Source organism: Syngnathoides biaculeatus, chromosome 9 (genome assembly GCF_019802595.1).
Source record: "Syngnathoides biaculeatus isolate LvHL_M chromosome 9, ASM1980259v1, whole genome shotgun sequence".
NCBI lineage: Eukaryota > Metazoa > Chordata > Actinopteri > Syngnathiformes > Syngnathidae > Syngnathoides > Syngnathoides biaculeatus.
The window spans coordinates 9339533-9352898 of record NC_084648.1 but is presented as its reverse complement, the minus strand read 5'-3'; the positions used below and the strand labels follow the sequence as shown (position 1 = coordinate 9352898).

Below are 13366 nucleotides of genomic sequence, written 5' to 3'. Positions count from 1 at the left end.
GAATGTTGGAACATTTCTCAGTTTGTGTGTGTGTGATTTCATCCTCAGGGGGATTCCGGACCACCAGGCCCAGCCGGGGAGCCTGTAAGTTCACATATTTATGTTCACAATTGTATGTTCAGGTTTTTGTGAAGAGTTTCTTTTTTTTTTGCTAACCGAAGGATGTGCCCTTTTTTACAGGGTGTGGGACCAGATGGCTTGGATGTGAGTATCAGATGAACTAAGAATTATTCTTTCAAAAATAGAGCAAAAAAAAAAAAAAAAACAAAACAAAAAGGACTCCACACAGCGGAGAAAAAATGACTGTCTGGATAGCACATCCGCTCAGTTCTGAGGACCCGTGCTCAAATCTCGCCTCACCTGTGTGGGGTTTGCATTCTTATCCCAAGCGTGCATGGATTTCCTCCAGGCACTCCGGTTTCCTCCTACATGTTAGGTCAATTGAAGACTCTAAATTGCCCGTAGTTGTGAATGTGAGTGCGAATGTTATTTTGTATATGCCCCACGATTGGCTGGCGACCAGTTCAGGCTTTACCCTGCCTCTCGCCCAAAAATAGCTTGGATAGGCTCCAGGACGCTTCTGACCCTAGTGAGGAAAAGCGGTGCAGAAAATAAATGAATGGATTTAAGTGTTTTTCAGTAAAATACTTCTTCTTTAAAGATTAAAACAAAACCCCCCCCAAAAAATCCTGAACTTTTTTCCTTGGAATGATTAATTTTTTTGTTTGTTTTTTTTTTTTTTTGTTCCATTCAATTTTTTTGTTTTGTTTTCATTGACCAGGGGATACCAGGGACTGATGGACTCCCAGGAGAAATGGGCAAAGTGGGCCCTCCAGTGAGTACTTGCCTGGCGATCGCCATCCCCAATTTACCTAGTTGAAATGATGAGAATTAAAGGTACATGTTGGTCGCAGGGAGCCAGAGGCAAGAGGGGCCAAGTGGGTGCGAGTGGAGCTGTGGGACCTCGGGTAAATTCCACTCTGAAGGTGCCACAGGTTTTGTCTGCCGGCGGGAATGCTTGATGTGCACCAAAATATTTGTTTCAGGGTCCTCCGGGAGTTTATCAGGGGCAAGAATTGGTGAGTTTCAAAACAGAACACTTGGAAACATTCGGTCTGAGGACTTCAGGTGCCAAGAAAATCAGAATCTAATGAGCTGCTCGGTTAGCATTAGATAGGGTCGGTTTAGTCTGACCAGAATTTTACTGATCTAAGATGCTAACTAACATCTCACAGGTAACCGAGACTAACCTAGTTTGAACAAAATTATACAATTGATGATATTTATTCGCTGTTTACTTGGTTTCGTCTGAGAAAAAGTAAATTGCAACAAAAAGCAAAATGATATGGCTATAAATTGCTAACTAGCTGCTAACATATTCTTCGCAAAAGCAGTTGTAAAACAGCTTACTAGTATGGTCACATGCGTCTCTGTAAGGACACGCCCTGCTCCAATATTACTGGCTCCAGGACACGTGCTGCTACACCATGATTGGCTGCTGTATCCCGGTACAACACCGCCTACTTCTTCCAGACAGGAAAAGAAGTGAAACATTAATATGAATCCCGCTAACCCTGCCCTAGCCCCAACCCTAACCTTAAACCTAACCTTGTTTTCATTCCATACAAATGTGATACACACAGCACTTGCAAAGATCATTTGGCTACATGCGTGTAACCCACCCGTCCCACAATAAAGGAACCAATCATGTTGCACTGGAGTATGTTTTGCGAGGAATGCACAAAGGAGTCTTAAATGTTGCTTCTAAGACCTTAAAGAGCTGATAACCTAGCATTAACTGAGGTTAACTGGGTCAAAGAACAATTAAATGGTTGTAAGACGCTAACTAGCTGTCTTTGCTAATGAAGAATCAGATTAGGCTAATTTTGTTTGAGCATAATTGCATGGTTAGAAAATGTGAAATAGACGCTAGTTTGGTTAATTTAGGGTAATGCTTTTAGCAAAGGGGTCACAATGGATAGAGAAAGCCTGTTAAAGTTTAGCCAGTGACCAACTCATTATAAGATGCGAACTAGCTACTAACTTGTTTTTGTTGTGTTTTAGTGCCCTAGCGCTTGTCCAGCTGGACTTTCAGGACACTCTGGACTGCCCGGCATGAAAGTAAATTCTCCTCTTCTAATTTAAAAAAAATACATGTGTATATGCATATACATGAATGTTCTTTTTGGTCCAAGTAGTCATTTTCTGGGTGCAGGGTCACAAGGGTGTGAAGGGTGAGTCTGGAGAGCCCGGTCGACAAGGACACAAGGTATCTTCCTTCCACAGCACCCCCACAGACATACATGAAATTTACCTTATATCTGTGATAATATTAATAACAATAATAAAGTTGTATAGCACTTTTATGAATGCTGAAAGATGCTTTCAGGGTGAGGAGGGTGAACAAGGACTACAGGGAGACGTCGGATCTCAAGGACTTCCGGTAAGAGACCTCCATACCAGATACCATCGTTGGACTGATCGGCGCTCAAAAAAAATTCACGTTTTAATCCACGTACATACACAGTGTACATAATACAAGCCTCCATTTCCAAAGACGTTGGGACGTTGTGTCGAATAAATAGAGATGGTGATTAAAATCCCTAAATTCCTTGCAAATGTATATTGAGAAAACATTGCTCTCAAACTGTTGGACTATTAGTTCGTGGAATTGTTCACAAAGTTGTGAACCAGTCCAAGACAAATTACATGGTTATAACATGATAACTACCTGCTAACTTAGCATTAAATGAGACTCACTTAGTCAGAAAATAATCACACAGTTACAAAATGCCACATAGCTCATAACTGAGTCCAACCCAGTCTTGGAATAGCGCAAAAAAAAAAAAAAAAAAGAATACATAAATATAAAACAAATTGGCGTTAACTGAGGCTATAAGATGCTAGATATCTGCCAATTTAGTGTCAACTGAGTCTCACTTATTCTGTGCACAATTATACATTTAAAAGATATCAAAGAGCTGCAAACTTACAGTTCACTGCCACTCACTTAGTCTGCGCAAAATTAAATGTTTAAAAAAAAACACCAACTAGCTGCTAACTTAGCGCTAACTGAGGTCAAAATACTTTTAGCGAAAAATCTTATTTGCTCGTAACGACAGCGAGACCGAGAGATAAAGTATGTGGTCAGACTGAGATGGCAATAGTTGTGGAAGCTCATGAGGACCACTATGGAATTGATTTAATTCACATTTTGTTTTCGCTAACACATGCTAACATGCTACTTCCAGGGCCCGGCTGGAACCAAGGGCCTGGCAGGAATCAAGGGCTCGAAAGGCGAAAGGGTAAGACACTCGATCTCCAGGAGATTTACAATTTTTTAACCTACCTGTAACAGAGACGTCTTCTTTTAGGGACCCCGTGGGAAGTCCGGAGACTTGGGACCTCAGGGCCGCCAGGGAGCTCCGGTGAGTTCCACTGCGCATTTCGTCACTCCTGAAAAGTCGGGTAAACAAGCCAAGACCCTCACCAAGATCAAACCCACCAGTGTGCGTTCAGGCTAGCGAGGCCGAGCCGCATTGCCACCTGGTGGTTTTTCCTTTCCACTGCTTGTCAATCGTAAAAACAACCTTATGATTACATTAAAGTTTAGGATGGACGGATTGTTCTATGGTCAGTGCTTTACAATGATGATCTAGTTCAATCCAAGAATTTCAATGATTTCATCATGGCCAGCATGTGGCAGTGTTGAGTTGAGCGTCATATTGAGCTCCAGACGTCACGTGACTGATCCCCGTACATTTCATCAAAAGAGATTGGTGAAAAAAAACCCATGAATTTGACTTCATATTAAATATTCTTTTGTTTTTCTTGAATACCATATCATTGATCAGTGTGCAATTGATTGAAGCATCGAAAAGATGGAAAAACAACAGATTGTTTCAATTAAGGACAAAATTGGAATAAAGACTTATCTTTGATTTTGGGTTCATGTTTTTATCCCTGATTCCTCTGTAGTCAGTACCTCATCAGTCACGAATCTCAACACACGTCACTGAACTATACTATGTACATATTATAGCTACATTGTAGGCAGAATTAACCCCCCACTGCCCATCTCATGTAATCTATTTTTGCACACATTTTATATCTATATTGTGACCATAATTAATTATGTTCTCCCAACGAAAATAAAACACACAAGGCTGTTTTGTGTGTGTGTGTGTGTGTGTGTGTGTATATTTTACCCACACTTTATCTATTATGGGTCAAATAGATTTTGTTTCTCACCATATCATGATAGTAAAATTTGTATGTTGTAAATATATTTCCATTTCACGTACAATATCTATTCTATATGGATCCTGACGAAAACATTTTTTAAAAGGGGGAAATCGGCCAAAGAGGTGCAATCGGGGAGACCGGACCCGGGGGAGTGCAGGTCAGATCTTTGTATTCCGTTGATGAATATACGTCACCACGGTTATGGTTGCCTTAAACGTGGTCTTTTTGTCTTGGCAGGGGGATCGAGGTCCTTCCGGAATCAGAGGACCACCCGGACCAAAGGGAGAACCTGTGAGCATGAGCTGCTAACCTATTGTTGACTGAGGCTAACTTAGACGGAGCAAAATTACTTTTTAAAATAATGCTAATTTCGGATTAACTGAAGCCAATTTATGGTTAGCTGAGGCTATCTTCGTTTGAGCAAAACTACTGTATAGTGAGAAGATGCTAGTTAGCTGCTAACATAGTGGCAACTTACTCGGTCTAATTAAGTTTTAGCAAAATTGTTTACAAAATGCGAGAAAAAAAAACCTGAAGCGAACTTACAGTTAACTTGGACTTGGTCTGGGAAAAATTATGGTGCTAATTGGGAATTGTTAAACAGTTAACTAAGGGTAACTCTATTTTAGTGAAATTGCTTGTTATATAATGCTAACTCGCGGCCATCTTACGGTAAATCGAGGCTAACCCTGTCTTAGGAAAATTACTAAGGACTCAAAAAAATGAATCATGTGAGTATATAAATAAATGCAGAGGTTTGCATCAGGAAGGGCACCTGTCTTAAAACTTTGCTGAAGAAATAAAAGAAAGTGTGGCTAGACAGCATAGAATTGGGGAATGTAGGTGATTTTTGTAGTGGTTAGCAAGATTAAGAAGACAATGGGAGAGCAGAGAATCATGTGGGGGATTCTGGGAAAGGAAGAGCGTTGTGTGGCTTTTAGAGAAGCGGTGACAGGCTCTAAGTGGACAGGTTGAGCTCCCTGTAGACTGAACCACTCCAGCCAAAGCGATCAGAGAGACAGGACTGTACTTGGTGTATCTTCTAGTGAGAAATAGGTGGAGACTTGGGGGTGGAACCTCAAGGAAGAAGAAATTATACAAGGAAAGAGGTTCGCTAAAAAGAAGTGGGGCATTGAGAGGATGGAGGAGCGGGGAAATAATACACGGAGATGCGACATGGGGTGAAGGTAGGGTTGGCAAAGGCCAAACGAGAGGCATGTATGGCGAACTGGACACTCAAGAAGGAGAAAACCATTTGCATTACAATGTACCGGCATCCTTGGAGTTTTGGTTTTCTTGCCGTTCCCACATGGAATACACTGCCGACTTTTACCCAGCTAGTTTTGCGTCTGCGTAGGCATGCGGCACAAAAGTAGTGTCATATCTACTTATTCGGAAATGTGGTTTTTGTGAGAATAGAGGCCTCACAATGGGTATGGAAAGACCATTTGATGCTAACCCTCGGGTAACTAGTAGGGCTATTGGATGCTAACTTGTTGTTCTCACAGGGTCTTCCTGGTCCAGACGGTCGGGAGGGGATCCCTGGACTACCTGGCTCAAAGGTGACTGTGGTCTTAGTAATTTGGGTCCCTTAACACCTGTACACTCTGTGTTGCTTTACTCTCTGGGTTCTGTGGTTTTCCAGGGTCTTCCCGGCAAGAACGGAGCTCCGGGCGATGCCGGACTACAAGGTCTTCCCGTAAGTGTGACTGGGCGGCAGTTGTGAGGAAGTAAAACGCAGAAATGATTTGGTACTGTACTTATTTGGCTGGCAACCAATTAAGGTTACAATCCTAACCCGTGCCCAAAGTCAGCTGGGATAGCCTCAACCACAAGTATCTGTCCTTGGACTTAAGTCCAGACTGTGAATACTTTTGCCAGCTCTACTGGTCGTCTGGCATGATTGCTCAGGATTGGATGGAGTCTGAAGAATTGTTTTTTTTTTCTTCCCGTTTTAGGGGGTTCCAGGTTCTTACGGCCAGAAAGGAGTTAGTGGTCCCAAGGTATCAAAGTGCGATTAATTGGCATCATAAGCTGGTCAAAGTATGAATGGTTAAGGTCAACTTTTTTTTTTTTTTCCACGTGTTAGGGCGTGTCTGGTGATCCGGGCGTTGCGGGAATGATGGGGTCTCCAGGAAAGCAAGTATGGAGGTCTGGAAAATATTCTTGGTGAAATGGATTGAACTCTTGACTCGCCGGTTTTGATTCCAGGGCGAACGCGGTGACCAGGGTGAGGTGGGACCAATCGGACCCAGAGGGGGACCGGTGAGTGGTCGGGTCAGCGGGAAATCCGGCGAGGGGACCCACTGTCGGATGATTATGTTTGATGATCCCGTTTGATGGCAGGGCGAACGAGGGGAACGAGGACCAACTGGACCGGTGGGGGCGCCGGGAGGACGGGTGAGACCACTTAATGTCTGCTCCCAATCGCTAACGCTTACCAAATGCCACCAATGCATCAAAAATGCTATCGCGAAAATGATTTTAGATCAAATTTTCATCACAAAAAAGTACTCATTTTAGGATGGGGGCCGCTGTGGTTCGGTTGGTAGACCAACTTGGGCATCCACTGAAAGGTCAGAGGCTCAAATCCCAGTTCCAGCTACATGGACACCAAACATCAGTTGTTATACAAATTGATTCTGAGAATTGCATTTTTAGACCACAGCTGTGCAATATTCCAAAAGCAAACAATCCCGTTTGGTTCAGGTAGCATTTGAGGGATGTGACCCGAAAATGCTCAAGTGAGTGGAAGCACACCGTCGTATTTCAGAAAATGTCCGAGCCCCAATTTTATCTCCCCAAAAGTTAAGCCATATTTTTAACTGGAATACCTCATTTATAAAACTTAATATTTGGTGTCTTATGAAAGTCAGTGTTGTTTTTTTCAAAATACACAAACATCATTTTAGAATAAATGAATTTCCGCGCGAAGATAAGTGGAATAGAACGTGAATGAATTCACGAAGTTGTCACAATGGATCAGCTGGTAAAAGCGTTGGCCTCACACTTCTGAGGTCCCAGGTTCGATCCCGGACCTGCCTGTGTGGAATTTGCATGTTCTCCCTGTGCCTGTGTGAGTTTTCTCCGGGCACTCCAGTTTCCTCCCACATCCCAAAAACATGCAACATTAATTGGGCACTCTAAATTGCCCCTAGGTGTGATTGCGAGTGCGGCTGTTTGTCTCGATGTGCCCTGTGATTGGTTGGCAACCAGTTCAGGGTGTATCCCGCCTCCTGCATGTTGACAGCTGGGATAGGCTCCAGCACTCCCCGCGACCCTGGTGAGGATAAGCGGCTAAGAAAATGGATGGATGGATGAATTTATGAAAAAAGTTGTATTTTTGGAAAAAATAATTAAAAAGAAAAAAAAATTCATGAAAATTGAAGTCATGAAAATAATCCCATTTATTTCAGATATTTTTAATCGCTCAACATCAAAGTTGTCTTGTTCCAGGAAAGTCATACTTTGTAAAATGTGAAAATAGCAAATCAGATTTTTTAAAAGAAAAAAATGAGTCAAATTGTGGTTTTTGAGAAGTTGCTCACTAAAAAGTAAAAAAAAAAAAAAACGAAAAATAAGTAATCAAAAAAGAAGTCATACTTTTTTTAGATCAAAAAATGTTTCTGAAGACAGAAAATAGTAACGAAATGAGAATTTCAAATTAAATGTTTTCATTATTATTTTGAAAAAGATGTAAGAAAATTTTGTGGTTAAATGTTTTTAGCAATGCGAAACACATCTTGGATTTTGGGCTGCAAAAGAAAAAAGAAAGAAAGAACTCTGTGTTCTGACAAATGCCCGCAAGCAGTAAACTAATGAAGGCTTTCCTTCTTCAAGTATTCCCCATGCACGGCAGGGAGGGTGGGGGGTTGGTGGTGGTGGGGGGGGGGGGGGTCCTTCATGTCCTGTTAGCCATGTTAACAGCGGCACTAGTGTTGAGGTGGTTGACTTTTTGCAATTTGTGGCGGCAGGGAAGCAAAGGTGACGTGGGCCTTCCTGGACTCCCCGGACCGGCTGGCTATCGAGGACAAAAGGGCGAACGGGTAAGAGAATATGGACTGTACACTCACTGCAATTTAATAAGTAAATGCTTTAAAAAAAAAAAAAGTCCCTCATTAGAAGACTGAAATATTGTTTTGACTTTTAAGTATTTTTTTTAGATACAAGAATAAGCTTGAATTTTTTTTTCCAAGATAGAAAATTTTGTTGTTTGTAGAGAAATGTCTTTTTTTCATCCCCCCCACCAAAAGATTGATTTCCACAAATTTTTGAAGATGAACATTTTTTTCCAAGCTAAAAAAATTTTAGTCACACATTTATTTTTTTCAAAGAAAAAAAAATCATTTTTTTCCCAAAAGGTTAAAAAGTGGTATTTTGTGACACCTCCCCCCCCCCCAAAAAAAATCCAGATAAAATCAAACTTTCTCAAAGTTTTATTTGTTTAGTGATTATTTATCAATGTAAAAAGTTAGTATTGGCGAGAAAATTTTCATCTATACAAAAAGTTTCATTCAAGTCACAAAAATATCATGCTCCTACATTATATTCTTATAGCACCTATAAGAATATTGTCAGATTTTTTAAATATTAAAAGTTGCATTTTGTGTCAAAAAAGATTGACCTTTTCACAAGTATTTTATTTATATAAAACGGAAAAATATACACTATATGTTGGGTTAAAAAAAAAAAGTCCCTCCAATAGCAAAAATCAATTGATTCGCATCCATAAGGAGTCATTTTGCATAGATGCCACAAGATGGCAGCAAATCACTTTAAACAGGCATGGGGAAGATTGTACTTAACCATCAACACTTCTAGCATGTACGCAGTCATGAACCCATGTTACATAACTTATTTCTTTGATTCATCAGGGTGCCGTGGGTCTTGATGGTCCAAAAGGAGAGCAGGTGCGTTTCCGCTCATCCAAATTCACGTTTGCATATTTTCTTAGCCCGACAACAAAAAGTGTGGCATCCATTTCAGGGACCTGCAGGCACTGAGGGAACGCCAGGACATCGAGGAGATCTGGTGAGCGGTTGCGGGACTGCAAGAGGTCGCTTGCTATCAGTCTTCAAACCTGATTTCTTTCTCTCTCTTTTTCTCTTTTCTTGTAGGGCGATCAAGGCGAACCGGGACAGAAAGGAGCGGTAGGTTGGCACGAAACCAGCATGATAATTTTTTTCCATCTATATGATAATTTAATTTTAAAAAGATTTAAACATTTTACTTAAAAGTAAAATTTGATTCATTTTACATAATATTTTTCCCCAAAAATGCATATATTTTAAATGTAATTTTTATGACATTTTTTTTTAAATATTGACTCATATGAGAACAAATTCATAAAAAAATAAAAATAAGTCTTAGAATGAACTGTTTTTGTTTCTAAGAATATGGAGTTATCTCGAGATTTTTTTGTTGATTTATAAGAAAAACAATCTACATATTTAAATTAAAATGTAGTGTTTTATCCTCATATTTTTCACAAAGTAATTTCTACCACAAAGTTGTAGGTTTTTAAAATATACATATTAATATTTGAATGGGTCAAACTTTTTTTTTTTTACAATAGTTACTGTATTTAAGGATATTCATAATTTTTGTTGAAAAAAAACAGAAAGTAAATTTTGAGGAATATAATACATAAATACAATTCCATAAATATATTTTGTTTGAAAAAAAATGCAAAGTCAGTCTTTTCAGAAAAAAACGTTTTTCGTTTTTTTTTTTTTTTAAATCGTTTGGCTAATTCTGCAGAAATTAATTTGCATGGGCAGGCGGGACCCCCGGGCGAGACGGGAAGCAAGGGACCGGAAGGCGGGCGAGGACAGCAAGGCAAGGAGGGCGAGCCGGGCCAAGCGGGACCGCGAGGCATGCAGGGCGACATGGGCGTGCCGGGCCTTCCCGGCGCACAAGGACCGGCGGTGAGAGCTTCCAGTCTACTCGACTTCTACATAACACCCTTCCAAACAAGCCCTTTGTGTTAAAATTATTTTTAGATTTTATTATGGTTTCTAACATTTTTTTTAGTCATCTCTCAAGATGAACAGCTACCCACTTTTTTAGATAAAAGTAAAAAAATGTAATAATGGGACTATTAAGTTGTGCTTGTGTTTGCACAGGGCAAATCACCGACGGACACGCACATCAAGCAAGTCTGCATGAGAGTCGTGCAAGGTGAGTCGTCACCGTCATCATCGTCATAATTGCGATTACCATCATCATCGTCGTCGTCGCTCTTCACAGAGCAGCTGGCCCAGCTCGCAGCCAGCCTGACCAGACCCGAGTCGGGCGTGTCGGGGCTACCCGGCCCGCCTGGCCCGCCCGGACCCCCAGGCCCCAGTGGTGACAACGGTTTCCCTGGTCACACCGGATCCAGGGGGCTACCTGGGCTCAAAGGACCGCCTGGAATGCTGGGCCGCAAAGGACCCAAAGGTCTTTTTTTTTTTTTTTTTTTTTTTAATTCCGTAATGTCATAAAATGAGTGTTTTTAATTTTTTTTTATCCACAGGGGACCAAGGCGACAGAGGGGACCGGGGCCCAACCGCCTATGGCCTCAAAGGAGCTCCAGGTGCTCCTGGTCTGCCAGGTAAACAACAGGAAGTAAGAAATTGGATGTCAATGGGAAGAGCCACTGCACGATCCCTACAAGGGTTGTTGCGGGAGGACTGGCGCTTATCCCAGCTAACATCAGGCAGGAGGCGGCGTACACCCTGAACTGGTTTCCAGCCAATCGCAGGGCACATCGACACAAAGAACCATTAGCACTCACAATCACACCTACGGGCAATTACGAGTCCCCAATGTTGCATGTTTTTGGGATGTGGGAGGAAACCGGAATCGCCTGGAGAAAACCCACACGGGCACCGGGAGAACATGGAAACTCCACATAGGCGGGTCCGGGATTGAACCCGAAACCTCAGAACTGTGAGGCCAACGCTTTCCAGCTGATCCACAATACTGACAATAATAATAATAATAATAATGCATAATGCATCAGAGACGCTTTACAACACATTCCACTGGGGAAGTTAGGCTAACAGCTGTTTTCAGTTCATTTTTGAGTACGGAATCCAAAACTGATCTCAGTTTTTCAATATCACGCCAAATTTCTGTTCAAAGTGAAAACAAAGTGGAACAAAGGAGAATAGAAAGCAAATACATACAAAGATGGAATAGTTACAATTTACAAGCTTTGAAAATAAAAATCACCCTAAAATTAAATATGATTTACAATGGTATACCCAAGGTTACAAAGTTCAAAGAAAAGCCAGCACAGATGCTGTTAATTGCGACTATGCTCGCTTTCTGTTTGCAAATATTGATTATACTGTACTGACCTTTTGGGAGCTGCACACACGTCTCACCACACGGTCGCAAACGAGTTTCCACGTGGCTGGTGATGAGTCCAATCGGAATCAGCTGCCAAGTCTTAGTCCAGCTGATCTGGAGGGTCAGCTGAGGAGAAAAAAAAAAACATGATGTACTCGAGTAAAATTGCCATTTTGGGAATAAGCATGCCAATTTTTTGGTTTGATCAACAGAAAAATTCAGGTTCAGTGCGTTTGCTTACCACGATTAACACTAAATCAATTTCAGATGTTCTTGTAGGCTTTTTCTCACATTTGTCAAATTTTAGAGCACATGTCTATTCCCCCCCCCACCAGGTCAGCCGGGCCGGCCGGCATTTGGAAACGACGGGCGAGATGGCTCCCGAGGACCTCGCGGGACTCCCGGAGTTCCTGGGGTCCCCGGTCCCCCGGGACCCTCGGGGACCGCCGGATACTGTGAGCCGTCTCAGTGTGTCCTGCCCGCCGTGGCGTCGGCGGTGGCGGGGGGGAAAGACTCTGCCATGAAAGGCCCTCCTGACATGTGAGCAGGAAGTGAGAAACAGGACCAGCGACGGCGGAAAAGGCCGGAAGAAAAAGTTGCCTCTTTGTGCGTGCTGTAAATGTAAATGTGTCAATACTCTCAATACATGTCTTTGGTCGGAAAATATTTCACTGCTTTTATTTATTCCAGCAACGTACCACGGGAAATAAAAGACATTTTCATAAATGCCTTTCGACTCAGCTCCCTGTTCACCACAACGGACCGATACAAAGTCCGCATCGCTGCAGACGCCGCACCGATCCGTATGTCGATCTGCCCTCACCCGTGAACAGGACCCCAAGATACTTGAACTCCTCCACTTGGGCCAGGATCTCATCCCCGACCCGGAGAGGGCATGCCACCTTTTTTTTCAACTTATATACCCTGTAGCACCTAATAACACGTTTGGATTCGAGGTGGTCTTCATCAACTGAGAAGAGTTCAATTGTCGACGATTAATCTTTTTGGAAGAGTAACTTCCTGTTTGATCTCATCTCACATATGACTTTTGTTGAATTTTGCATCCCTCACCTCATCTGCGTCCTTCTCCCAGAATCGGTCGTCTTTGAAGGGCTAGAAACTTGCCGTGTGGCGGAAGAGCAGTGACGACGGTGTCATCTGTAGGAGCGACGGAGCGAGCAAGCTCCATCATCGCCAGTAAAACCAGTACAAGTCAAACGAGCCAGAACTAGTCAATGGCGCTGGAAAGAGAGAATACATGACGTAACACTGACCTAACGTATTGATAACTTTATTTTAATCGTAGAAACATTCAACAAACCTCAAATGTGATTGAAGCGCTCTTTCGATGTTAATGTTGAAGCCCTGCTCATTACTGACAGTGATCACTGATGCAAGATATTAATATGTGTGATGATATGAATGCATTAGTGTTATGTTGTGTTGATTGTGCTGTTGTTACGAAGATTGTGTGTGGATTTCATGTAGACGGCCTATTCAGCTCGTCACGACGACATTCTTTTAGGTCACTTGTTCTTCTTATACGTCAGAGCTAATGACACAACAGTGCGCCCCCAGCTGGCCCCCTCGGGAAAAACTTGCACGCGTTTATGGGAAATCACGTGACGTTGACCGCGCTAGTCACGCAATTGATAAATAAAATAGATAACTCGTGATACATATGTATACTTCCTCTAGTCTTGACCCTGCAGCGAAATCGCTGAGGACTTCGACCTCCAGATTTTAGCGTCACAGGTGATCTGGAGAGGGTGCGTCGTCTCTATGA

At 42.2% G+C, this 13366-nt stretch overlaps 2 protein-coding genes and 1 long non-coding RNA gene across 3 annotated transcripts in view; 1 reads left to right on the top strand and 2 right to left on the bottom strand.

Moving 5' to 3' along the window:
* The window catches only part of hyls1 (HYLS1 centriolar and ciliogenesis associated), a 24864-nt gene extending 21430 nt beyond the window's left edge, over window positions 1–3434 (bottom strand). The window contains exon 1 of the mRNA XM_061831205.1: window positions 3350–3434. The gene's annotated coding sequence lies outside the window, so the exon portion shown is untranslated. The remainder of the gene's footprint in view (window positions 1–3349) is intronic.
* The window catches only part of col9a1a (collagen, type IX, alpha 1a), an 18759-nt gene extending 6451 nt beyond the window's left edge, over window positions 1–12308 (top strand). Inside the window, exons 6-32 of the mRNA XM_061831200.1 lie at window positions 49–84; window positions 181–204; window positions 782–835; window positions 915–968; window positions 1047–1079; window positions 2065–2121; window positions 2216–2269; window positions 2390–2443; window positions 3252–3305; window positions 3375–3428; window positions 4349–4402; window positions 4483–4536; window positions 5754–5807; window positions 5891–5944; window positions 6204–6248; window positions 6335–6388; window positions 6457–6510; window positions 6592–6645; window positions 8220–8291; window positions 9120–9155; window positions 9232–9276; window positions 9363–9395; window positions 10026–10172; window positions 10371–10425; window positions 10495–10683; window positions 10760–10837; window positions 11916–12308. Of these exons, the coding sequence (XP_061687184.1) occupies window positions 49–84; window positions 181–204; window positions 782–835; window positions 915–968; window positions 1047–1079; window positions 2065–2121; window positions 2216–2269; window positions 2390–2443; window positions 3252–3305; window positions 3375–3428; window positions 4349–4402; window positions 4483–4536; window positions 5754–5807; window positions 5891–5944; window positions 6204–6248; window positions 6335–6388; window positions 6457–6510; window positions 6592–6645; window positions 8220–8291; window positions 9120–9155; window positions 9232–9276; window positions 9363–9395; window positions 10026–10172; window positions 10371–10425; window positions 10495–10683; window positions 10760–10837; window positions 11916–12124 (1761 nt within the window). The 3' untranslated portion in view covers window positions 12125–12308. The remainder of the gene's footprint in view (window positions 1–48; window positions 85–180; window positions 205–781; window positions 836–914; window positions 969–1046; window positions 1080–2064; window positions 2122–2215; window positions 2270–2389; window positions 2444–3251; window positions 3306–3374; window positions 3429–4348; window positions 4403–4482; window positions 4537–5753; window positions 5808–5890; window positions 5945–6203; window positions 6249–6334; window positions 6389–6456; window positions 6511–6591; window positions 6646–8219; window positions 8292–9119; window positions 9156–9231; window positions 9277–9362; window positions 9396–10025; window positions 10173–10370; window positions 10426–10494; window positions 10684–10759; window positions 10838–11915) is intronic.
* LOC133506762 (uncharacterized) lies at window positions 7635–13366 on the bottom strand. Its single transcript, XR_009796596.1, has 4 exons — window positions 12902–13366; window positions 12652–12821; window positions 11589–11706; window positions 7635–8266 (listed from the first exon to the last, which is right to left on the bottom strand). It is a non-coding gene; the product is annotated as an uncharacterized LOC133506762 (long non-coding RNA).